Source organism: Panthera leo, chromosome A1 (assembly GCF_018350215.1).
Source record: "Panthera leo isolate Ple1 chromosome A1, P.leo_Ple1_pat1.1, whole genome shotgun sequence".
NCBI lineage: Eukaryota > Metazoa > Chordata > Mammalia > Carnivora > Felidae > Panthera > Panthera leo.
In genome coordinates, this window is record NC_056679.1 from 121,584,826 (window position 1) to 121,598,514 (window position 13,689).

General features: G+C 36.2%; 1 protein-coding gene across 4 annotated transcripts in view; it reads left to right on the forward strand.

Annotated features, from left to right (window-relative positions):
- Nucleotides 1-13,689, forward strand: part of RBM27 (RNA binding motif protein 27) — a 72,490-nt gene that overhangs the window by 50,222 nt on the left and 8,579 nt on the right. For all 4 annotated transcript variants that reach the window (XM_042938433.1, XM_042938451.1, XM_042938442.1 and 1 more), the window contains 6 exons: nt 589-729; nt 5,668-5,787; nt 6,716-6,790; nt 6,931-7,095; nt 8,876-8,980; nt 9,064-9,255. In XM_042938433.1, coding sequence (XP_042794367.1) covers nt 589-729; nt 5,668-5,787; nt 6,716-6,790; nt 6,931-7,095; nt 8,876-8,980; nt 9,064-9,255 — 798 coding nt within the window. The remainder of the gene's footprint in view (nt 1-588; nt 730-5,667; nt 5,788-6,715; nt 6,791-6,930; nt 7,096-8,875; nt 8,981-9,063; nt 9,256-13,689) is intronic.

The window sequence follows — 13,689 nt, forward strand, 5'->3', positions numbered from 1 at the left end:
AATGCATTCAGGTTTTTTTTTTAAAGTATTACCATATGTAATCTTAAGTCCAGTCATTATCCTTTTTATGTGCACCTCAGCCTCCATTTCTTTTGTCTAGGTCCCACTTCATGTTAGAGCCCAGAGGCAGGTGCTTCCCCTGGATGTAGGCTGAATGGTGTACAAGAGTGATACGGTCATGTTTGTGATCCATTAGACTATGTTCTGTTAATGCAGCCCAAGATTGCACTGTGTTCTTGGGGTGTCCATATCACACTGTTATTGATATTAAGCTACTATCATTTAGAAGCCCCAGATCCTTCAAAGCATTACATATTAAAGGGAACATTTTAAAAATTAGTAGAACTTGTTTTCTGTATGAGTTTATATCCATATGCATGCATTTTGTTATGACATATTTCAGACATCCATAGAATAGATAATAGCAATCATTTGAATATCTACCACTTAAAAACTTAGAGATGATAGAAGCACTCTCCCTTCTCATTTCTTTATTTTCTTCTCCAGGGTAATCACTAGCCTGAATTTGTATCATTTCTGGCCATTTTTAAAACTTTTACCACTTATGTGTTTATTTTGTGTATGCAGATCATGAGTAAACCACAGACATCCGGCGCATATGTTCTTAACAAAGTTCCTGTTAAACATCGCCTTGGACACGCAAGTGGTAACCAGAGTGATGCATCACACGTGTTGAATCAGTCAGGTGGTGCTGGAGAGGATTGCCAGGTATGTATTTCTGTGACCCTCTGATTCATTAATTACTCAATATGTCTACCTATTTATAATTTTTAATGTTTATTTTCGAGAAACAGAGAGAGACGAAGTGAGCAGGGGAGGGGCAGAGAGAGAGAGGGAGACCCTGAATCTGAAGTAGGCTCTAGGCTCTGAGCTGTCAGCGCAGAGCCCAACACAGGGCTCCAACTCACGAACAGTGAGATCATGACCTGAGCCAAAGCTGGATGCTTAACCAGCTGAGCCACCCAGGTGCCCCGATCCTCAAATATATTTAAAATTGTTTAGTGACACAGAGAAATTAACAACTTAACTTTCATCCAGATTTGTAATGTCTTGTTTCTTCACTTGAGGTAAACGTGACAGCTAACCTTAATGTGGAAGGCATACTTGCCTAATTTCCATGATACAGCCAGAAATTGGCTAAATTTTTTTTTCTATTCAAAGCTAAGTAGGAGTTTGAGAATTTTAGAAGAATATAGTGAAGAAGATTCTATCCTAATCAAAACTTTGAAATGTATCTTAAGTAGTTTCTTTTGCTTTTAGGAATATATCTGTACAGTGACTTTGCACAATGGTGATTATTTCAAAGAGGGCTTGGAAAATTCTGAAAATGATCAAGGCCGGTGGGGGGAGTGCTTAACCCTACTAGCCATAATAAGAATATTGTGAAGTCTATGTAACTAAGTCAGTTAGTACTGGGACATGAAGAGATAGACCAGTGAAATAGAGTAAAAGACGAGAAATAGACTCATTTGCAAATAGGAATTTATTAGATGTCAAAGAGTATCTCAGGTCAGTGGGGAGAATATGGACTTTTTGATAAATGCATTTGGATAACTGAATAGCCGTGTAGAAAAGATAAAACTAGATCCATTTTTCAAATTACATAATAAACTAGGATAATTTCCAAAAAGATCTGAGAATTTAGATGCTGATGGAAATGCTAAATGTTACAACCCCCATGAAAGCAAATTTGGCAGTGTCTGGCAAAATTATGTATGCATTTATTCTAAATCAGTAACCCTCCTTTTCAGAATGTATTCCAAAAGTACATTTGTCAAACTATGAAAAAATATACGTACCAGGCTAGTAAGTGTAGACTATAATAGCAAAAGACTGGAAACAATCCAGATGTCCATCAGTAGGGAACTAGTTAACTTAAAATGCAGTACAGTAGCAAAAGTGCAACTTTACAACAGAATGAGGAATATCTTCATATGTACTATGAGGTGATCATGAGGCTGTATTAGGTAAAAAAAAAAAAAAAGTCCAAGGGTACAAAACATATATAGGCAGCCACTGTTAATGTAAGCAAGTAGGGCCATTGAACACCTAAGTATTTGATTAATAGCAGAAACAAAAAATCCTAAAATTAATTAAAAAAAATTTCTTTTAGTTCCTAAAATTTAAATCTTGGTGGTTACGGCAAGGATGGAAAAAACTAGACACCTTTGACTATGTCTTATTTTGTAGATTTGTCTTGGAACCATGTAAATGCTGCGTTCAGTCATAAAATGAAAAAAGTAATGTCTAAGAATTGAAAAATGAAACAAATGAAGTAATATGTTTGCATAGAGAGTACCTTTTTCATTTTTTACAGTTTATTTATTTGAGAGAGACATTGTGAGCAGGGGAGAGGCAGAGAGGGAGAGAATGAATCCCACACTGATTGCGCAGACCCTGACTTGACCTCATGAACCACGAGATCATGACCTGAGCCAAAATGAAGAGTCAGATACTTAACCGACTGTGCCACCCAGGTGCCCCTAGAGAGTACTTTAAAATACAGCTATTTGAATATATATTCCTAATGAGATGAACCCTGAGTTCAAAAAAACAATTTTAAAAAATATTTTTCAGCAATAATGTTATTCTGAAACAGTTTGTGAGCATTGTAGGATAAATCAAATGAAAAATTATATTGGTGTCACTGACAAGTGGCGATTTTCAATGTGGTTGAAAAGATGTGTATGGTAGATTAAGTGAAAACACTGTAGTCCTATGTTTGAATTGAAAGTATGGTAGATCCTTGAACGACATGGGTTTGAATTGTGCAGATCACCTAAACATGGATTTTTAAAATAAATACAGCACAGGACTGTAAATGTATTTTCTCTCAGGATTTGCTTAACATTTTCTTTTCTGTAGCATCTTAGAAGAATACAGTATATAAAACATGTAACATAAAAAGGACGTGTTAATTGACTGTTTATGTTATCGGTAAGGCTTTTGGTTAGCAGTAGGCAATTAAGTTTTGGGGAAGTCAGAAGTTAAATATGTGGATTTTTGATTCTTGGGGTCCGTGCCCCTTAACCCCTGAGTTATTCAAGGATCAGCTGTATTGATACACATTCACATACTGTTTTATCATAAAAAATAATAAGCAGTAAAAAGCTCCAAAACATTTCTTAATTCTATTTACTGAAAAGGTTGAGAAATAATAATCAGTCCAAGGGTAATTACCCCCTGCCCCCTCCCAGGCACTCAGAGGAACCAAGGGTTTTTTGAAGAAATGGCTGTCTGCAGATCTGGGGCTGGCAGTATTCCAGATGACCCTAGAATTACTTTGTTCAACCAGAAAACAAAGTCGTCAACAATTTCTGGAATCCTGTCAGAAGATTGAGAAGATGTCATAAAGGCTCTAGATCTACTAATTTGAAGGAAATTCAGAGGACACAGAAACATGTTATGGGGTATCATAGAATTTTGTGGTGAATACAAATTCACAGGATAAATGACCTGATTTCTTCAAAAAGCAGTTTGCAAGGAAAAGAGATGAGAAAGGAAATGGTATCAAAATAGACTTTAAAGAGATATAACCAGTTCCTGTAGAAGAACCTTCATAGAGCCCAATTCAAATGGCAGAAAATGTTTAGAAAATTATAATACAATCTTGGGGCACCCTGGGTGGCTCAGTCGTTAAGTGTCTGACTTCAGCTCAGGTCATGATCTCACAGTTCGTGGGTTTGAGCCCCGCACCTGGCTCTGTGCTGACAGCTCGGAGCCTGGAGCCTGCTTCGAATTCTGTGTCCCCCTCTCTCTCTGCCCCTCCCCCACTCACCCTCTGTCTCTCTGTCTCAAAAATAAACACTAAAAAAAATTAAAAAAATTATAACACAATCATGAGATGTGATTGTCTAATGATAGTAAGGAGTTGTTATAAGTGTGATGATGGTATTGTGGTTATGTTTTAAAAAGAATGGAGTCCTTATTTTTTAGAGATACAACTGAATATTTACATGTAAAACATAGAAACAGTGTTTGATATGAATGTGGAGTTAGGGATTTAGGTAAAACAAAAGTATAGTAGTCTCCCCTTATCTGTGAGGATACTTTCTAAGACTCCCATTAGATGTGCGACACCATAGATAGTACCAAATCCCGTATATATTATGTTTTTTCTTGTACATACCCATAATATGGGTACATACCCATAATAAAGTTTAATTTATAAATTAGGCACAATAAGAGATGCACAATGATAATACTAAAATGGAGTAGTTATAACAATATACTTTAATAAAGGAGAAGTCACTGAAAATACTGTACCATATTCATCCTTCTTGTGATGATGTGAGATGATAAAATAAATGCCTCCAGATGAGGTGAAGTGAGGTGAATAATATAGGCATTGTGATGTATTGTTAGGCTTCTAATGACCTCCTGATGAGTCAGAAGGAGGGTCATCTGTTTCTGGACCACAGTTGACTTTGGGTAACAAACCGTGGAAAGCCAAACTGGATAAGGGGGAACTACTCTATTTTATGTCCTGATAATTGTTGGTGCTTAGTGATGGGTACATTACCTTTGTAGTATAACTCTGTTGTTTCAAAAATTCTATTATGAAAAGGTAGCAAAACAAAGATAGTTACAGATTTGGAAGTCAGACAGCCCTATTTGACTTGACCTGCCTCTTACTAGCTGTATTAGATAACTTGGGAGCATTGGTTTCCTTTTCAATAAGTTGCTCTGGGGATTAAAAAAATTTCATGTTAGTAAAGCATGGAAGGGGAGTGTTAAGTACATACTAAGTGCTCAGTAAATTGTAGGTGTTGCCATTTGTGTTAGGAAAGACTTGAACCAGAGAGATTATACTGTGCCATGTAGCTCTGCTATGCCTTAAAAAAGGGAAGATTAACTGGAGAGTGGTCTGTTCAGAACGGGAAAGGAATCTAAATACCAAAACAACCACAGTAAAAATGGCCACCACTTTGCTTGCAAAGTCAGACCTGTGAACTAACTACTTGTTTTATGTTTGATTATAAACTCATATAGCATTTGATTTAAATAGATTCTGATGAGGAAGTACTTTAATCCTGTGTTAGGTGACTTGGATCAGGGTTTAAAGAAATAGGAATAATTCTATGACCAGATGTCTTAATTAGTCTTAACTAAGAAGGAGGGAAAACTAGAATGAGACTAAAGGTATAATTGGTAAAGAGGCTGCAGTCATTGCTGTTAGCCAGGTCAGAAAGGGACTTGTCATTTTAACTGTTTGAATAGTATTCCTGTTTTTTTCTGTGTTCAGTCATGATTCTGAATTGTGGATTTGTTTTTGTTTTTGTCTTGATTCATCGCGGTCACAAGAGTTGGTTTGTTGGAGGTTCTTAATCTGTGAAATTGTTGAACGAGAGGACAGTAAGGCTTCGCTATGAGTACAGGCCTGCTCCTAGATAAAAGTGGCTGTGGTTCCTTTTTCTCAATTAAGAAAATAGAAGAAGAAGGATGTGATTGCGTTCAGAAACATTATTGCTAAAATTTTGTTTTTGTATTTGAATTACAGTTGAATTTATGTATATATAAAAACCAGTTATATAAATGAAGTTTTTAAAGTAAACTTTAACTCCTGAACAAAAAGAAATACATGCAGTCTTTCTAAAAAATTACCTTAAAGCGTTTCTAATATTTAATTATACTTGTGTTTCATAGATATTTTCAGCTCCAGGCCATCCAAAAATGATTTACAGCTCCTCAAACTTAAAGACGCCTTCAAAACTTTGTTCAGGGTCTAAATCTCATGATGTTCAAGAAGTTCTTAAAAAGAAACAGGTAACAGCCTTGATTCTAATTTCCTTAAAGAGGGAAGGACCCATTGAATTCTTAAGCAATTTTATTAACACATTTGAATAGTTCATGTTCTAGAACTACATTATGTTTATTTAGCTGCTTCTTGATGGAGTGTACATTTGAAAAAAAAAAAAGGTGAACAGACAAAAAAGTATTTTGCAGTTGCCTTGCAGAGGCTACATCAAGAACAAGGAAGGATTTTTTTCCATGTAAAAATAAATAGCACTGAGTTGTCCTGTTTTTTTTATCCAAGGTGAAGAACCAGTTTTATTTCATTATTTCTTCTTTTAATTCCTCTCTTGCTTTTGTAAGTTAGTGTTTTGTATAAAGTATAATGTTTATGTAATTGGTATTCATATGACTTCTGAGTTTCATTGTTATCTTAGATATAAACTCATATAGACGATTTTAAATCAAATAGATATTTATAGGTATTATTTCCATATAATTGGAGATTTGATTAGCAGAGGGGTGGGAGGCAATATTTTCCTGGCAAAAATCCATAGAATTTGCCATCATTTCTGTCTTCTAGCCTGCATCTCACATTTATTAAACTTTAAGCTTGAAAAATCAGGGATGGCTTACTACATTGGCAAGTGGAAACAGCCCTTGTTTTTCCTCATACGTACATTCAGGTCACTCAAGAATAAATGTCATAGATACAGCTAATTAGGAGTTAGCCTTTTAAATATTTTTAAAAGTACACTTAGAAATTTTAACTCTTCCATAGAAAATGTAATTAAAGGTTTCATTTCTGGTTTCATCTGTTTTTTGATTGGGAGTGAAATTTGTCTTGTATAGCATAGGGATGATCCAGAAGAAAATGAGTTGTTCATGTATCAAATGTTTGCAAGTATATCATTGGCAAATATTTTTATCTCTTACTAATTTTTTAAATGTATTCATATAGGAAGCAATGAAACTACAGCAAGATATGAGGAAAAAGAGGCAAGAAATGCTAGAAAAACAAATAGAATGCCAAAAGGTAAGACAAGAGCTCATTTGCCTGCTGGAATTGTTTTCTACAACGGATTTTATAGCTATTCCTCTTAGTAAAGTTGATAAGGGTTAGTTATAGTAAAAGTTACTAGGCATAGTTTTTACTTTTTTCTGTTTATTTTGTAGATGCTAATATCTAAGCTAGAAAAGAACAAAAACATGAAACCAGAAGAAAGAGCAAATATAATGAAGACTTTGAAAGAGCTTGGAGAAAAGATCTCGCAATTGAAAGATGAATTAAAAACATCTTCTGCAGTCTCCACACCATCTAAAGTTAAGACAAAAACAGAGGTATGTATTTTCATTTTCCATTCAGCATAGGGTTGTTGAACATCTGTTATATGTTTGGTGCTTTGAAGTACAGTGGAACCCCTAGGTAACTAATAGTATAACAGGGAGACAGTAAAAATTTTAAATGTTCCTATAGATGCTGTGTCTTGTCTTTGAAAGAGGTGCTAATACCTTGTTTGAACAAAGATATGTTTATTATTATTATGTTTATTAACTGAATTTATGGTTTCCTTTCCTAAATATGAAATTGCTAGAGTGATGGCAAAAAAAGTGATATTTCCTATTTCAGCAGTTGTTTTTCTAATCTATAATACAGTGAAACCATTCCTTTTAATATTCAAAAGGTATCATTGGCTTTAATACGGGTAAAAATGTGATACTCTATTGAAAAGGATAATCCACTTAAAGTTCCAAATCCACTTAAGTCTCTTTTTTTAAAAATACTTTTTTTAATGTTTATTTTTGAGAGAGAGAGAGAGAGAAAGACAGAATGTGAGCGGGCAAGGGGTAGAGAGAGGGAGACTCAGAATCTCAAGGAGGCTCCAGTCTCTGAGATGTCAGCATGGAGCCCAGTGCGGGGCTCAAACCCACGAACTGCGAGATCACTACCCGAGCCAAAGTTGGACACTCAACCGACTGAGCCACCCAGGCGCCCTACGTCTCATTTTATTAATTGTCATTTGTTTCCTTACCTAGGAGAATAGTTACTTTACACAGTGATTACATTATACCACAGCTCTGTCATGGAATTTAAAAATTTTTTTTTAAAAGATTTTACTTTTAAGTAATCTTGACATCCAACATGGGGCTCAAACTCACACCCCGAGATCAAGAGTCACATGCCCTTCTTGACTGAGTCAGCCAAGCACCCCTCTGTAGTGGAATTTTAATTTCTAGTCCTTCGAGAACTCAAAATAATAAATTTGTCAGATATATAGAGTGCAAATTTTTATATCCAATATTATAATACTTTTGAAGTTGTGGTTCTGTATTACTAGAGGGATATAAAGTATTTCTTCAAGATTGCATTGAAAAAGTCTAATAAAAAATATTTTTAGTGAAATTTCCCCCAATTATAGAAGGGACATAACGAACATTTTAAAAATTGAAGAGAGGGACGCCTGGGTCGCCCAGTTGGCTGGATGTCTGACTGTCAATTTTGGCTCAGGTCATGATCTCATGGCTCACTTAGTGAGACGGAGCCCTTTGTTGGGGTTTGCACTGGCAGCATGGGGCTTGCTTGGGATATTCTCTCCCCCCACCACCCCCCCCACTCACAAAATAAATAAATTAAAAAAATTTTAAGACAATATGGGAGTAAAAATTAGTCTCACAGTCACACCATCTAAAGACAGATAGTTTGTCCCTCACACACACAAAAAGAGTGCAATATTGTAGAATTCAAATCTGAAAGCAGTTATGTAGATGTTATTTATGTTTTTATTATTAATTTTTCCTATGTATATATTTTGCTTCCATTGAGTTTGATTTATGGCTCTTTATTATTAGAAAATTATTCTCAGCTCCCTTTTTTCATTTGTTTCCAGAGTCTGATTTTTAAGCCATCTTAAGCAGTAATACTGCTTCTTATTTTTACTGAGTTCAGTATATTCTCTGTATGTTTTCATACAGTGAACCTTCCTTTAAACACTCCAGTTTATTGCATCCTCTCATTCTCCTTTTGCCAAAAGAGATGTTATGTCATTCTTTAAGTATGATATTCTGAATAAGATCTTGGAAGTTATCTAACAAATACATTTTTACTCTTAATTTTCCAAAGGCTCAGAAAGAACTATTAGATACTGAACTGGACCTTCATAAGAGGCTATCCTCAGGAGAAGACACAACAGAGTTACGGAAAAAACTCAGTCAGTTACAGGTTGAGGTGAGATTTAAGAGGTTTTTAAGAGGTTCTTCCACGGTTCTTCCTAGAATGTATATTATATTCTGCCTTTTGTTGTTATTCAGGCTGCACGATTAGGCATTTTACCTGTGGGTCGAGGAAAGACTATGTCCTCTCAAGGTCGAGGAAGAGGCCGAGGCCGTGGAGGAAGAGGAAGGGGCTCGCTGAATCACATGGTGGTGGACCACCGCCCCAAAGCACTAACAGTAGGGGGATTCATTGAGGAGGAAAAAGATGAATTGCTTCAACATTTCTCAGTAAGTTTTTAAAGTTGGCAGATATCAACTCTAAAAGCACTGTATTCAGCATTTTCTTGCATTCTGTGTAAGTGTCAAATGTTTTATAGATTAGAAAATCAAGTTGTAAAAAATGGGTATTAGCAAACTCTTATTAATATATTTGAAGGTCAAGAAGCAGGTCATGCTTTATAATTCCATAATAGCCCACATAAATGCATTTGTAGTGACAAGTTGTTCCAAAGCAAATATTTGATTTTTGTTTTAGGGTTATTACATGGTTTAGCAGGTGTTCATAGTCAATAAGTGAAATGATCTGGGACGAAGGCAGAATTCAAAGGAAGAATTTATTAGGATAAGAGACATGTATAGTTATGTTCTGTATACAAGGGCAACCACTTTTAGGTAAACATGCAAGTAGAGATTTGCTACAGGTAACTGTCTTTAATTTGCTTCATAAACAGAGTATATCTTCTCTCCAGTCACTCATTCATCCAATTAAATATTGAGTGTTACTTGTGCTAGAGCGTTTTCATACATGATCTCATTTAATCTTAAATAACTGTATAAAGTGCATGTGAAATCCCATGTGTACAGACAGGGAAAACTCACGTTTAAAACTTAAAAGTGAGTCATACATATAAAAAGATCGTTAAGTAAGTGTCAGAACCAAGATAAAAATACAGTTGACTCTTAATATCTGGGATCCCTATTCCTCAAACAACTTTTGTTTTAAATTTTTATTTTACTTATTTTATTTATTTGAATTTTTATTTTAATGTTTTTATTTTATTTTGGAGAGAGAGAAAGAGACAGAGTGCGAGTGGAGAAGGGGCAGAGAGAGAGAGACACAGAATTTGAAGCAGGCTCTAGGCTCAGAGCCCAACGCTGGGCTTGAACCCGTGAACCGTGAGATCATGGCCTGAGCTGAAGTCGGACACTAAACTGACTGAGCCACCCAGGCGCCCCGACTCAAACAACTTCTTTGAGAGAAAACACTTTCAGCCCTATTAAGTATTAAAGATGATGAAGGAAATATTTTTACTTGTTTTTTACTGTTTATTTATATTTGAGAGAGAGACTGTGTGTGAGCGAGGGAGGGGCAGAGAGAGGGAGACAGAATCTAAAGCAGGCTCTAGGCTCTGAGCTATCAGCATAGAGACCGACACGGGGCTCAAACTCATGAGCCACCAATACCATGACCTGAGCCAAAGTCGGATGCTTAACCAACTGAGCCACCCAGGAGCCCTGATGGTGAAGGAAATCTTAAAGAGCAAGACTTCACTCTGAGTTTGACACCCCTTAGTCCTTTTTCTCCCTGACTTTAGAGAATGGTGGGTTGTTATATAGTGTCAAGATTTGAGAACTGTGCTGGCAGTACTCTGTTCACTTGAGGCAGTTTCATTCACCAGTTTGACCTACACACACACACACTTTTTGTAAAGTGGGAAACCAGCTTTATGTATTTACTTATTTTAAATATTTTTGAGAGAGAGGAAAACGCATCCACGTGAGTGGGGGAGGGATGGAGAGAAAGGGAGACAGGATCCAAAACAGGAACTTATACTAAATGTTTAGAATACTTGAGCTGCGCTTAGACATTTTCAAGTAGCATGCATCAGTTAACTGTAAGATTTTTGAACTGTGGTGTATGGTTTAGCCGTTGTACTACATGATACAGGGTGGAACTTGATTTTTTTTTTTTTTTCTTCTTTCTGATTATGGAGGTAATACACACATCTCAGGATGTGTTTGGCTTGAAGTAAAAGATAACTTGGGAAATAGGAAGATTTATTTTTTTTCCTTTCATGAAATTCAGAGTTAGGGAGGTTTTAGGTTTAATTAATTCAGAAACTCAGCCACACAGGTTCTTTTCATAGGTCTCCTCTGCCTAGTATGTTGGCTTTGTTCTTAGGCATTTTTCTTCATGGTGTGATAGCAACCACAAACATCATGGCCTCTAAAAAGAACGTCCAAAGGCTTAAGGTAACAGTACCTTTCTCATGACATTTTAAAAAATCATGAGAGGTAACCTTCCCAGAAAGTGTCCCTGTTTCAACCCTCACCCTCCTCCACCCTCACCCCACCCCTGACATATACCACTCTTACTTAGCAGATGTGCCCTCATGTGTCTTAGCCAGAATTGTCCCTTACCCGTTTGTAAACTAATCCTCGTTGAGGAAAACGGTTACCATGATTGAATTAAACCTGTCATGGTTCCATATGCCACTTGACCAGTGATGAAAATCAGGGTCCAGTAGAATGGAAGGAGATCAAGTAGTTGTTGGTTTAAACAACTAAGACAATGTCTTTTTTAAAGTTTTTATTTAAATTTCAGTTAGTTAACATACAGTGTAGTATTAGTTTCTGGTGTATAGTATAGGGATTCAGCACTTGCCGTGTATCACCGAGTGCTTGTCACACCAAGTGCGCTCCTTAATCCACATCACCGAGTTAAACCATTCCCCTCTGGTAACCATCCGTTCTCTGCAGTTAAGAGTCTGTCTCTCAGTTTGCCTCTCTCTCTCTCTCTCTCTCTCTCTCTCTCTCTCTCTCTCTTTGCTCTCTTGTTTTGTTTCTTAAATTCCACTTATGAGTGAAGTCATACGGCATTTGTCTTTTTGCTGCCTTCCTTTGCTCAGCACAGCTGAGCCGCCCAACTCTGGGTCTCTCCATGTTGTTGCAGATGGCAAGATTTCATTCTTTATTATAACTGAATAATCCATTAATATTCCATTGGAATATTCTTTATCCATTCATCAGCCGATGGACACTTGGGCTGTTTCCATAATTTGGCTATTGTAATACTGCTATAAATTTTGGAGTACATGTATCCCTTTGAATTAGTATTTTTGTATTCTTTGTGTAAATACCCAGTGGTGTGATTGCTGGATCGTAGGTTAGTTGTATTTTGGGGGGAGGGGTGGTAGTTTTATTTTTAACTTTTTGAGGAACCTGCATACTGTTTTCCACAGTGACTGCTCCAGTTTGCATTCCCACCAGCAGTGCAAGATGTTCCCCCTTTATCACATCCTTGCCAAGACTTGTTCTTTCTTCTTTTGTTGATTTTAGCCATTCTCACAGGTGTGAGGTAACACATCTCATTGTAGTTTTGATTTATATTTCCCTGCTGCTGAGTGATGTTGAGCATCGTTTCAGTGTGTCTGTTTGCCATCTGGATGTCTTTGGAAAAATGTCTGTTCGTGTTTTATGCCCATTTTAATTGGATTGTTTGGTTGGTGGGGTGAGTTTTATAAGTACTTTATATATTTTGGATGCTAACCCTTTATCAGATATGTCCTTTACAAATATCTTCTCCTTTTCCGTAGGTGGCTTTTTGGTTTTGTTGATTGTTTCATTTGCTGTGCAGAAGCTTTTTATTTTGATGTTGTCCCAATAGTTTATTTTTGTTTTTGTTTCCCTTGCTTCAGGAGACCCATTTAGAAAAATGTTGGTATAAGCAATAACAGAGAAATTACTGCCTGTGTTTTCTTCAAGGACTTTTATGGTTTCTGGTCTCACATTTAGGTCTTTAGTTCATTTTGAGTGTATTTTTGTGTATGGTGAAAGAGAATGGTCCAGTTTCACTCTTTTGCAAGACAGTGTCTTCCATGTTGTTCATTGAAGAAAACTTGGAAAGCACTCGGTTATAGAAAAAAGAAAACGGGCTCCTGGGTGGCTCAGTTAGTTAAATATCCAACTTTGGTCATGATCTCACGGTTCGTGGGTTTGAGTCCTGCGTCAGGCTCTGTGCTGACAGCTCAAAGCCTGGAGCCTGCTTCGGATTCTGTGTCTCTTTCTCTCAAAAACAAAATAAGCATAAAAAAAGAGAGAGAGGGGGGAAAGAAAACAACTTCAAAAACCTTAGGTGCGTTTGATAGGAATTTTTTAGTTTTTATTTTCTTAAAAGTTATATGTGTACATCATTTGAAGAGTCAGATGAACTTAACAGCCACAAGGTTGTTAATCATTTTATTACTCTATTTCTCCCCAATTTCTATTCTTAAAGGATGTCTACTTTTAAATCTTTTAGCTGATTTTTTGGGTATTTTTTTCATTCCTGAAACATTTTTGCTACTATTTCCTGATTTTAAAATTGTAGGCATTATATATTTAATCCTTCTGCTTCTAAGCGCCCCATGTTTTTTTTTAGCTTTGTTGTATTCTCTGTTTTTTTCTAAATGGATTTATGCCTCTAAAAATAAATCATTTTAGTATCATTGCATACTATCGTGTTCATCTTCCATCTGTAGCCAGAGAGTATTTTAAATCTTAAGAAAGTAACAGGTTTAGAAGTCTAAGTTTCTGTACCCCTCCAAAATATTTGTGTAATTCATTCAACTTTTTGTGTTCTTATTGGCAAGAGCCTCTAATTGATCACTCCTTCATTCCTGGACCTTCAAGTAAGACAATGGAATACTTCTGCTGTAATTACTAAAGACTTATCATGTATGG